Source organism: Hyperolius riggenbachi, chromosome 6 (assembly GCF_040937935.1).
Source record: "Hyperolius riggenbachi isolate aHypRig1 chromosome 6, aHypRig1.pri, whole genome shotgun sequence".
Classification (NCBI taxonomy): Eukaryota; Metazoa; Chordata; class Amphibia; order Anura; family Hyperoliidae; genus Hyperolius; species Hyperolius riggenbachi.
Window position 1 is genome coordinate 314156012 of NC_090651.1, and position 12995 is coordinate 314169006.

The following is a 12995-nucleotide window of genomic DNA, read 5'->3' on the forward strand; positions in this document are numbered from 1 at the left end:
TCGAGACACTCATATAGCTGTTGGTCATTGCTTCATTGTGATACGCAAGCCCCTTCACCGCGGCAAGGTTATGATCACGAAGGGGAATGGGCACATGTACATGTGGCTGGATAGTGTAATGGTTAAGGGCTCTGCCTCTGACGCAGGAGACCAGGGTTAAAAAAAAAGCACCTATTAAGCAGGAGACCTTAGGGAAGTCTCCCTAACACTGCTACTGCCTATAGAGCGTGTCCTAGTTGCTGCAGCTGTGGTGCTTTGAGTCCGCCAGGAGAAAAGCGCTATATAAGTGTTTGTCTTTGTCTTTTTTTTTTCTTTTGCATGCCTTTTGTTTTGTTGCAGCTGCACTGCAGCCAGAAAAATTAGGCAGACATGTACACGCACCAGAAAAATTATTATAGTGGCTGCTGCCATCAGTGGCCTTCAAAATTCAGGAATCCGCCTGGAGTCCTGGATCCTGTTGGTGGTGGCAGATAAGGCAGTCAAGCGGCCTGCGGGCAGAGATTCTTTGTGGGAAGTGACTTAGTCTTGAGGCAGGCAGCCAATCACACGGTGTGCAGGCAGAGATGCTGTGTGTGGGGACTGACTTAGTTTTCGGGTGGGCAGTAGCCCTCCGGGATCCATGCCTCATTCATTGTGATAAAGGTTAGGTACTGAACTTAGGCGACTTCTCTTCTCAGTGACAATGCCCCCAGCTGCGCTGAAGGTCCTTTCTGACAGGTCGCTTGAGGCAGGGCAAGACAGAAGTTGGATGGCAAATTGGGACAGCTCTGGCCACAGGTCAAGCCTGCACACCCAGTAGTCCAAGGGTTCATCGCTGCTCACAGTGTCTATATCCACACTTAAGGCCAGGTAGTCGGCTACCTGCCGGTCCAGGCGTTGGTGGAGGGTGGATCCGGAAGCGCTAAGGCGACTAAAGAATGTCCGCATGTCCGACATCACCATGAGATCGGTGATCGCTGGAGCGTCCTGTCCTTGCCTGCGTGGACATGGGAGAAGGATTACTGGCAGTGGTACCTTTATTGCATTGTGCTGTGACATCACCCTTAAACGCATTGTAAAGCATAGTTACCAGCTTGTTCTGCATGTGCTGCATCCTTTCTGCCTTCTGGTGAGTTGGTAACATGTCCACCACTTTGTGCCTATACCGAGGGTCTAGTAGCGTGGCCACCCAGTACAGCTCATTCCTCTTGAGGTTTTTTTATACGGGGGTTCCTCAACAGGCTGGACAGCATGAAAGATGCCATCTGCACAACGTTGGATCCAGACGTACTATCCATCTCCTCTTGCTCTTCCTCAGTGATGTCAGGTAAGTCCTCCTCCTCCCCCAGCCACGAACAATACCATGGGAACTTCGAGCAGCACAAGCCCCCTGCGACGCCTGCTGCGGTTGTTCTTCTGCCGCCTCCTCCTCCTCCAAAGAAAAAACACCTTCCTCATCACCCGAGTCTTGCTCCTCTTCCCCACATGACTCTTCCTCCTCCTCCCCCCTCAGTGCTGCCGCAGGTGTTGAGGAAACATCTGATTCTGATGAAAATTGCTCCCACAACTGTCCCTGCCGTAACTGTTCCTGTTCACGCTCCTCCACAGCTTGATCCACCACTCTATGCACGGCACGCTCCAGGAAGTGAGCGTACGGGATCAAGTGAGCCTCCATGCATTTTGCATCAGTGTCCAATTGTTGGGCCAGAACATCCTGAACCAGCCAGAACTGGTCCAGTGTGACTCTCCGCTTTGAGGCAAGACATGTCTAATATGGCGTGACACAGTCGTATCTGGCATGCAGCATAGGCCCTGGGGAGCTGGGACTGTGTAGCTGGAGAGGAGATTGCAGCACCAGTAGAGTTGAACTGCCACTCAGCCAAGGAGGAGGATGACAGCAAAGAGGATGTAGCAGAAGGAGAGGAGGTGGCAGGAGGCCTGCCTGCAAGCCGTGGAGGTGTCACAAGTTGGTCCGCTGCACAGCCACGCACGTACTCCCTGCTTGCCACCTGGCTGCTGTGGGCAGAGGAGCAGGAACCGCTCAAGGGCAGAGGCGGAGTGGAGGAGAGTGGCTGTGAAGGTGCAAGGGAGAAAGCGGCTGAAGATGCTGCACCTGAAGGAGGAAGAGGAGAAGGAGGGTGGCTTTTCTTTTGTGTGCTGCTTTTGCTCAGGTGCTCTTACCGAGGGATGGTTGTAGTCAGCTAACTTCGCTACGCTGGAACTACGCGTAGTTTTACGCAATTACGCTTTGCCAAACTACTGCTTCGAAATCAAATATTTGTTTTGTATGCATTTTGTAGACTACGCATTAAAATACCCAATTACGCGTAGTGCGAAGCGTAGTATATGCGGATGCTTCTGCCCGTATGCAGAAAATTTTACGCATTAATTCCTCTTTAATTGCTTATACCAGGAACTCTTCTATGCGTACCTTCCCCTTTCCAATGCGTAAATTTGTAAGCATACAATCGCATGCGGAAACTTAGACGCAAGTATTACATTCGTAGTTCACTACGCAATACATTTGTTAACTATGCATAGTGGGCGTAGCGGCACTTCGCTACGCGTCAATTCATAAGCGTAGTTTTGAAACTTCACCTACAAACTATGATGCGTAGACGCGAACTACGGTGCGTAAAAATTCGCACTGGCGTAGTTTCTGCTCATCCCTGCTCTTCCCATTGCAGTTTGTGCCTTTTCTCCATGTGCATTCGTAAGGCACTTGTCCCTACGTGAGTGTTGGCCTTTCCACGGCTCAATTTTTGGAGGCAGAGAGAGCAGATGGCATTGCTCCGATTTGAGGCAGACACATTAAAAAATGTCCAAACCGCTGAGCCCCCCTGGTGTGATGGCACTACGGTAGCATCAGCAGCTGACATTGAATGGCATGTTGGCTGGCTGTACATAGGTGGCGATACATGGCGCTGGGCACTGCCACCAGCTGTTTCTGAGGACGAGCTCCCCCTGCTTCTTTTAGGAACTCGTCTCCTCCTACTGCTCTCTGGCTCCCCCTCTGAACTGTCCCCTTGGTCATCTTGTCTCTTAGGAACCCATGTGGGATCTGTATCATCATAATCATCCTGCCCAGTTTCACTTGCCTCAGACACCTCCAAAAATGCACCAACAGCAAGTACTTCATCATCCTTCTCCTCACACGTTACATCCATAGTGTCGCTCCTAACTCAGACATATGAGATGGTGTAACTTGCTTAGCGCCTTCATCTGGTTGTAACAATAATGGCTGTGAATCAGTTAATTCCCCACCAATCAACTCCTGCGAAGTGTCAAATGCAGAGGATGTGGTGCTTGTAGTAGTGCTGGTGGAAGCGGAAAATTAGGTGTTCTGTGTTAAATAGTCAACCACGTCCTGACAATCTTGGGCATTGATGGGACATGCCTTCTTCTGAGCACTGTACTTTGGGCCAGGGCCGCACGAAATCACATCAACACGACCTCGCACAGACCTGCCGGGTGGACTTCCTCTGGGTCTGCCTCTACCTCTGCCTCTACCTTTTCTGTCCGTTGTGTCCATATCGGGGGCAATGAAGTGAAAGGTATGCATTGACTTTACTAATACAATGTGCAGTCATATAGGTGCAGTTAACAGGTATGCACAGAGTGCTATATCACACTGTGTGCACTCACGTTGGTAGGTGGGTGCACTGAACACAACAGGTAGGTATATGCAGTGATGAGTATTACAATGTGCACCTGTCACACACAGACAGGTAGCCGACAGGCACAGTGACACTGCGTGTGCTCAGCTCACGTAGGTAGGTGGGTGCACTGTGAACAACAGGTAGGTATATGCAGTTATGGGTATTACAATGTGCACCTGTCACACACAGACAGGTAGCGGACAGGCACAGTGACACTGCATGCGCTCAACTCATGTAGATAGGTGTGTGCACTGAACAGGTAGGTAGGTATATGCAGTAATGGGTATTACAATGTGCACCTGTCACACACAGACAGGTAGAGGACAGGCACAGTGACACTGCGTGTGCTCACGTTGGTGGGTGGGTGCACTGAAGTGAACAACAGGTAATAGGTATATGCAGTGATGGGTATTACAATGTCACACACAGACAGGTAGCAGACAGGCACGTAGGTATGTGGGTGCACTGTGAACAGGTAGGTATATGCAGTGGGTATTACAATGTGCACCTGGCACACACACAGGTAGTCACTGAATGTGCTGGGCCTGGCAGTGGCACACACACAGTATGAATTATCAAGGCTGTCTATGCAACACAAGTGTCAGTGGGACACACAGAAAAAAAATAGATCACAAGATTAGCTCTCAAAAGAGCTGTTGTGGGGTGCTATTTTAGCTATAAGAATCAGCAAGGAGCAAGCTAACAAGCCTACAAGAGCCTAACTAATCTTTCCCTATGAGAGTCTGCAACAGCAGCGGCATCAGCTGTCCCTTCTCTATTTACTGCAGGCACACGAGTGAGTAAAATGGCCGGCGATGCCTGCCTTTTATAAAGGGGGGAGTGGCTCCAGGAGGGAGTGTAGCCTGATTGGCTACAATGTGCCTGCTGACTGTGATGTAGAGGGTCAAAGTTGACCCTAATGGTGCACTATGGGGGCGAACCGAACTTCCGGAAAAGTTTGCGGTTCTCCGCGATCGCGAAGCCCTGGAGGTTCGCCGGTGAACCGTTCAGGCTGATTGCTTCCTCGCCTTCTTTCTGCACTGCCTGGATCCTCCGCTACTCGGCCCAGTACCGGTAATTCCTTCAGTCAGGGCCAGTTAGAGCATGTGCAGTGCTGCTGCATGCTCATCCTCATCGTGCTCCCGTCACCGGGAGCATGATGAAGGCACACGTGTCCAGGCCACACATGTGCAGTACGCCCCGACTAGAGGAGTAACTGGGCCGAATAGCAGAGGATCCAGGAGTCGAGGGAGCGATCAACCAGAAGAGGGCTGGAGAAAGCTCAAGATATGTATAATTTTTCTGTATCCACAATAACATTTTTTTTTTATGGAACGTAAAGTAGTTCCACCTAAAGATTCTTTCAAGGTTTCAGAAACGCAGATGAAAGGCAAAAGAAAGTCCACGTACACAATGTGACAAAAGGTTTACAAGTAATTTATGGTATTTATTTGACTTTGTTTTTTCAAGAAATTTTCTTCAAGTGGAATGGAAAGTGTATTGTTTATAATGTGTTTTCAGTTTTGGCATAGGACCTGAGAATGATGAATGGGGGATGCAATAGTGAGGAGAACCTAGTAAGATTGCTGCTGTGCCGCTAATCAGGCAATCAGTTGTGCTTTCAACCTTTTGTTCCTAGCAAATTCTATCAGGTTTCAGCTGTATCAGTCGGTCGTTTATAAACAAAGATAGAGATATGTGAAGGTGCAGTCAATATTAGCAGACACATTAAAACGTTGAAACATTTCTTGGTTGTTTACGATCAATTGGCAGAAGAATTTATTTCTGATAGGGGACAATCATAACATTCAGTCAGATTGCTCACCAGAGCAGGGCTGGGCCGAAACACAGGTGAGAGAGGCTCCAGCCTCAGGGCGCAGTGTAGGAGGGGGAGCACAACTCACTCAGAGCTATCATTCCCCTATTGTGTTTGAAGTATGTAGAAATAAGAAAACGAGATACATGGCAGTGACTGCAAGCCAGATAACTAAAGATGAAGTGTTTAGGGGGTTGGGGGCCCTAGGGCGCCTCTTAAAGAGAATCTGTAACGTTAAAACGTCCCCTGGGGGGTACTCACCTCGGATGGGGGAAGCCTCAGGATCCTAATGAGGCTTCCCACGCCGTCTGCCGTCCCTCGGGGGTCTCGCTGTAGCCCTCCGTACAGCGGTGACGTAATATTTACCTTTGCAGGCTCCTGCGCAGGCGCTCTGGCTGCTTTCGCTCCGAAGGAGGCGGAAATACCCGATCTCAGTCGGGTCCGCTCTACTGCGCAGGCGCAAGTCTCCGGCGCCTGCGCAGTAGAGCGGACCCGACTGAGATCGGGTATTTCCGCCTCCTTCGGAGCGAAAGCAGCCACAGCGCCCCCGCTGGAGCCTGCAAAGGTAAATATTGAATTGAACAGTCGGCACAGTCGCCGGCTGTTCGGAGGGCTGCAGCGAGACCTCCGTGGGACAGAGGACGGCGTGGGAAGCCTCATTGGGATCCGGAGGCTTCCCCCACCCGAGGTGAGTACCCCCCAGGGGATCTTTTTGTCGTTACAGAGTCTCTTTAAGCTGGCCATACACTGGCCCGATTTGCCGCCGTTTCGACAGCAGATTCGATCACTGGGATCGAATCTGCTGCCAATCGTTCGCGCTACACGCCGAATTTCGATCCATTTCGTCCGATCGCTCCGTGCGGAAAATTACTGTCGATCGCCCGCAGGTAGGGAGTGCGTCGCTAGCGCCGTTCGAGTACCCGACGACCGACGCAATAGAGCCGCATACATTACCTGCTCCGCCGGCACGACTACCCCCGGTCACCGCTGCTCCGTGTCCGCGCTGGTCTCCGGCATGCTTCAGTTCCTCCTGCCCGGCAGGAAGTTTAAACAGTAGAGGGCGCTCTACTGTTTAAACTTCCTGCCGGGCAGGAAGAAGTAAAGCATGCTGGACCTGGAGACCAGAGCGGAGAAGACAGTGGAGACCTGGGGACTGGAGTCGCGCCGGCGGAGCAGGCAATGTATGCGGGCGGGGGGAGCGGCGGCAGCACCACCACCACAACAGATTGTAAACGGTTTCAGGCTGAAATCGGTTCACAATCTGTTTGCAGTAAAGGTAGCCATACGATCCCTCTCTGATCAGATTCGATCAGAGAGGGATCTATCTGTTGGTCGAATCTGATGGCAAATCGACCAGTGTATGGCTACCTTTAGTCTAATAGCAATCAGTGTGTGACGGCTGGGGTGGAAGGGACGGGGTGCGCACTTTGGTGTCTCAGCCTTGGGTGCTGCAGGACCTTGTCCCGGCTCTGCACCAGAGTGAATATTGGATAGTGTGTACAAGCCTTCACTACTGACTGACTACCAGAAGTGTTGATAGGGTTGATGTCGCCTTTTGCGAAAAACTCATGGTGTCACCCAGCCCCGCAGATCTCCTCCTGTACCAGACCAAACAAAACCAATGTTTTTGTAATGACTATTATAATATACTTAAAAATGACAAATGTGTTGTGCCTCCCATAGCAGTGTTAGGTTACCCTTGTGCTCTCCCTCTCCAGATATCAGTTTTATAGTGCATTTTATTAAAGGACAACTGTAGTGAGAGGGATATGGAGGCTGCCATATTTATTTCCTTTTAAACAATACCAGTTGCCTGGCAGCTTTCTGGTGTATTTGGTTGCAATGGTGTCTGAATCACACCTGAAACAAGCATGCAGCTAGTGTTGTCAGATCTTACAATAATATCAGAAACACCTGATCTGCTGCATGCTTGTTCAGGGTCTATGGCTAAAAGTATTAGAGGCAGTGGATCAGCAGGGCAACCAGGCAACTGGTATTATTTAAAAGAAAATAAATATGGCAGCCTCCATATACCTCTGATTACAGTTGTCCTTTAAGGGGCGAATCTCCCCACCCCGTAGATTGTAAGTCTATTTGTCAAGGCCCTTCTCCCCTTATGTGCTCTTTTCCTCAGCATATGGACTCAGTGACTTGTCTGCTATATTGTTACATCACTATTTTGTGTACCATTGTTCAACACTATAACATCCTTGTGTAACATTGTTTCATAATGTAATGTCTCCCCTATCTATTGTATAGCCATGTATAATATTTTACCACTTTTTAAATTTTACGTTTAATAATAAAATCAGTTTTAGGTAGTCTTTGCAACCACCATCCATAGCAGTATTCGGTAGCGTTTGTGTGTGTATTCGATAGCAGTATTAGATAGCCTGCATGTGTGTTTGTATGCATGGCCGGTTCTCTCATGAAGCAAGGTGAAACATTTGCATCAGGTGCAGAGATGACAGGGGCAGCATGTCTGTACTGTGTATTTGCACTTACAGCATGCAGTCAGAGTATGAGGAGAAGCAAGAGAAGAGTGAGGTGAAGAGGTCATCATTGGGGAAAAGCAGCTTGTTGTGCTGTGTGAGGATTCTGGCAGTGGATGAGGAGGAAGGAGGCAGGAGAGCAGCAGTGTTTCATGTGACTTGCACAGCAGAAGGGAGGAGGTGGTACTGCTGTCCTGACTGAGGAGGAATGGAGTGGCTGAGGGTGAGAAGTTTTTTTGTCACAGACTCGCAGGCAGCCAGCCAGAGTAAAATGTTGGATGCTGTGCAAGCATTCCATATGGGAAGGGGGGGGGGGGGGGCAGGCGCATCCTCACAAGTTTGCCTCAGGCAGAGAAAAGTCTAGAACCGGCCGTGTTTGTATGTATGTGTCTGATAGCAGTAAAACGTAACACGCAACACCGATCATTAGTACTATTTTTTTTTATTTATTTTTTTAGAAACCTTGGGCTGACTTTGCCATTAGCAATCCTTGGTTAAATGCCGAAAAAAATAGACAAGTTCAAAGGTGGGAAGATGAGAAGACAGGGCCCAACATGCCTTGTAACGTATTACCAAGAGGTCAGTGCTAAAGTTGCGGAACCTGTTTGTGTCCAGTCACTGAGTGTTACGTTACTTACCTTTAGTATTTGTTTTTCTTGAAAACTAGCGCTGATTTTTATTTTAGCAACATAAGTAGAATAATTGTACAGTCATCTAAGCAAGATAAAGCACTTGCTGACAGTCTCAGCATAATAGATTTAAAGCTGTACATTTAGGCCCTGTTCACACTTGCGTTGGAGTGGCAAACAGATCTGTGAAAACAGATCTGATCACCGGTCGATCGGATCCGTTTCTCTCCGTTGCCACTCCGTTTCCCTTATGCTGCTTCCATTCCTTTTCTCCACATATCCCCCCCCCCCCCCTGACCCCCACCCCCAAAGTGTATTTTGCCCCTTACAACAGTCAATTTCTTCACTAGTGTTAAGAAACGTTCCGTTTTCTCATTGCCCCCAATGCGCTTCAGCTTCCGTTTCCGTTCTGCTGGGCTCAGGGGTCCGGAAAAATGAGTGCTGCAGGAAACTTGCGGTCCATTCAGCGGATCATGCGGAACGGATCCGTTTGAACTGGCAGATGTGAACAGATCCATAGGTTAACATTGGATCCATTTGCATCCGTTAAGATCCGTTCCCTTCTGAAAGGGGAACGGACCAGTTTTTTAACGCCAGTGTGAACCGGCATTAGACAAGCTCTGAAAAACAAGTTGGAATAGTCCTAGAGGAAATGTGTGCCTTTTATTTTATTAAATATAGCTGATTGCCCGGCGTTGCCCGGGTATGTATTTGGCTAGTGTTGGCTCCGCCCACTTTTTCTAACCCTAACACACAATTACTCAATGACCAAGTTTGTGAGCTTTGCGGTCTTTGGAAACAATAATTTGCATTGAAATGAAAAAAATCTGATTGGCGGTTTGTGGCTCCACCCCTTTTCTGAATTTGAACCCCAGTCACCCAATGACCAACTGTAGCAGGTTTGAGGCCTGTGCCATTAACAGTGCAAGAATGGCAGCAATTAAATATTCCCCTTGAGAAGCAATAGGTGAAGTTTGATTCACTTTTGTAGGCTCCACCCACTTTTCTGAATATTTAACCCAGTCACCCAGTGACCAACTGTGCAAAGTTTGAGAACCCTACCATTAACAGTGTAAGTATGGCTGCAGTTTACATTTTCCCAGTGAAATTTGCATTTGTCTCCACCCACTAATGACGTGGAACTGCCTGTGTATGTATTTGACCGGTTTTGGCTCCGCCCACTTTTTCTAACCCTAACGAACACTCAATGACCAAGTTTGTGAACTTCGGGGTCTTTGGCATCAATAATTTGTATATTCCCATAGAAATTAAACAAATCAGATTGGCTGTCTGTGGCTGCACTCCTCTCCAACATTTGAACCCCAGTCACCCAATGACCAACTATAGCAGGTTTGAGGCATCTGCTACAGCCCCGTTTCTATGCAATACGTGCAATCGCCCGGGGTGCTTTATTGTGCGGCAGGAGGGGGGGCGCCGGAGCGGGGGAACGGACATAATAGTTATAACTCACCTTCTTCATCCGTTCCCCGCAGTTTCAATATCTTTCCTCTCCCGGCGTCCGTCGCCTGGTAACAGCGCCCCCTGTGATGACATACCGCATGTCATCACAGGAAGCACTGTGACTAATGAGATAGATGCCGGGAAAGGAAGGACATTGAAGCAGCGCGGGTTCGGCGGAAGCAGGTGAGTTATTACTATTATGTTCGCTCCCCCCGCTCCTGCGCCCAACTCATACCGCCCATACCAACTAACCTAAACTGTGGGAACCTACCTAACTAACCTAAACTGCAGGAACCTACCTATTTATCCTACACTGCAGGAACCTACCTACCTAACTAACCTATACTGCGGGAACCTACCTAACTAACCTATACTGCGGGAACCTACCTAACTAACCTATACTGCGGGAACCTACCTAACTAACCTATACTGCGGGAACCTACCTAACTAACCTATACTGCGGGAACCTACCTAGCCAAGCTATACTGTAGGAACCTACCTAACTATCCTATACTGCGGGAACCTACCTAACTAACCTATACTGCGGGAACCTACCTAACTAACCTATACTGCGGGAACCTACCTAACTAACCTATACTGCGAGAACCTACCTAGCCAAGCTATACTGTGGGAACCTACCTAACTATCCTATACTGCGGGAACTTACCTAACTAACCTATACTGCGGGAACCTACCTAACTAACCTATACTGCGGGAACCTACCTAGCCAAGCTATACTGCGGGAACCTACCTAACTATCCTAAACTGCAGGAACCTACCTATCTAACCCATACTGGGGGGACCTACCTATCTAACCTATACTGGGGGAACCTACCTATTGAACCTATACTGGGGGAACCTACCGATCTAACCCATACTGGGGGAACCTACCTATCGAACCTATACTGCGGGAACCTACCTATCTAACCTATACTGCGGGCACCTACCTATCTAAACTATACTGGGGGCACCTACCTATCTAACCCACACTGGTGGCAACTATACGGGCTACCCTATACTGGAGGCACCAACGTAGATAACCTATAAAGCAGGCACCTACCTATCTAACCTACACTGGGGGCAACTATGCAGGCTACCCTATACTGGAGGCACCTACGTAGCTAACCTGTTCAACCTGTACTGCGGGCACCTATGCCTGGCTCCATGGGGGTGGGGTGGGGGGCGATTTTTACACCCTCGCCCTGGGTGAAATTTAGCCTAGAAACTGCTCTGATCTGCTAATACCAGTGTAAAAATGGCAGCAATTTAAATATTCCTTTTGAAAATCAACAGGTGAATTTTGACTATTTTGGCTATTTTGGCTATTATAGGCTCCACCCACTTCCCTGAATATTAATCTCAGTCACCCAGTGACCATCTTGGCAAAGTTTGAGATCCCTGCCATTAACAGTGAAGAAGGGCTGCAGTTTACATTTTCCCATTGAAATTTGTTTTTGGCTCCGCCCACTTTTTGTAAACTGGACACACAGTCACTCAATGACCATGTTTGTGAGCTTTGGGTCCTTGGCATCAATAATTTGTATTTTCCCAGTGAAATGAAACATCTGATTGGCTGTTTGTGGCTCTATCACAGGCATGGGCAAACTTGGCCCTCCAGCTGTTAAGGAACTACAAATCCCACAATGCATTTGCCTTTATGAGTCATGACTGTGGCTGTCAGACTCCTGCAATGCATTGTGGGACTTGTAGTTCCTCAACAGCTGGAGGGCCAAGTTTGCCCATGCCTCCTCTATCCCCTTTTCTGAATTTGAACCCCAGTGACCCAATGATCAACTGTACCAGGTTTGAGGCTTGTGCCATTAACAGTGCAAGAATGACAGCAATTTTAATATTCCCTTTGAAAATCAACAGGTGAATTTTGATTGTTTTTTTTAGGCTCCACCCACTTTTCTGTATAATAATCTGTGCCATTAACAGTGCAAGAATGGCAGCAATGTAAATATTCCCCTTGAAAATCAAAAGATGAATTTTGATTGGCTGCTGTACACTCCACCCACTTTCCTAAATATTAATCCTAGTCACCCAGTGGCCAACTGTGTCAAGTTTGAGAACCCTGCCAATAACAGAATGGCTGAAATCAATCTAACAAATCTGATTGGCTGTTTGTGGCTCCACCGCCTTTAGTGAATTTGGTCCCCAGTCACCCAATTACTGACTGTATCAGGTTTGAGGCCTCTGCCATTAACAGTGTAAGAATGGTAGCAATGTAAATATTCCCCATGAAAATCAATAGCTGAATTTTGATTGGCTGTTGTAGGCTCCACCCACATTTCTGAATAATAATCCCAGGCACCCAGTGGCCAATTGTATCAAGTTTGGGAACCCTGCCATGTAAAAAATTAAGTTTCTGGCACCGCCCACTTTTTGTAACCTTGACATATAGTCACTCAATTACCAAGTTTATCAGCTTTGGGATCCTTGGTATCAATACTTTGTATATCTGATTGGCTGTTTGTGGCTCCGCCCCTTTCTGAATTTGAACCCCAGTCACCCAGTGCCCAGCTGTACCAGGTTTGAGGCATCTGCTATTAACAGTATAAGAATGGTTGCAGTTTAAATATTCCCTTTGACAATCAAAAGTTGAATTTTGATTGGCTGTTGTAGGCTCTACCCACTTCCCAAAATCTTAATCACATTCACTCAATGACCAACTGTGCAAAGTTTGACAACCCTGCCATTAACAGTGTAAGAATGGCTGCAGTTTATATTTTCCCAGTAAAATGTGTTTTTGGCTCCACCCACTTTGTGTAACCTTGTCACACAGTCACTCAATGACCAATTTTGTGAGCTTTCAGGTTCCTGGCATCAAAATTGTGTGAATGGAAGCAGTTTATCCAGCAAAGAAATCTGATTGGCTGTTTGTGGCCCCGCCCCTTTAGTGAATTTGGACCCCAGTCACCTAATGACTGACTGCAGCAAGTCTGAAGCCTCTGCCATA

General features: G+C 48.1%; 1 protein-coding gene across 1 annotated transcript in view; it reads left to right on the plus strand.

Moving 5' to 3' along the window:
• The window catches only part of LOC137521696 (cytoplasmic phosphatidylinositol transfer protein 1-like), a 343380-nt gene that overhangs the window by 15737 nt on the left and 314648 nt on the right, over positions 1-12995 (plus strand). The window contains exon 3 of the mRNA XM_068241316.1: positions 8405-8525. Within this exon, the coding sequence (XP_068097417.1) occupies positions 8445-8525 (81 nt within the window). The 5' untranslated portion in view covers positions 8405-8444. The remainder of the gene's footprint in view (positions 1-8404; positions 8526-12995) is intronic.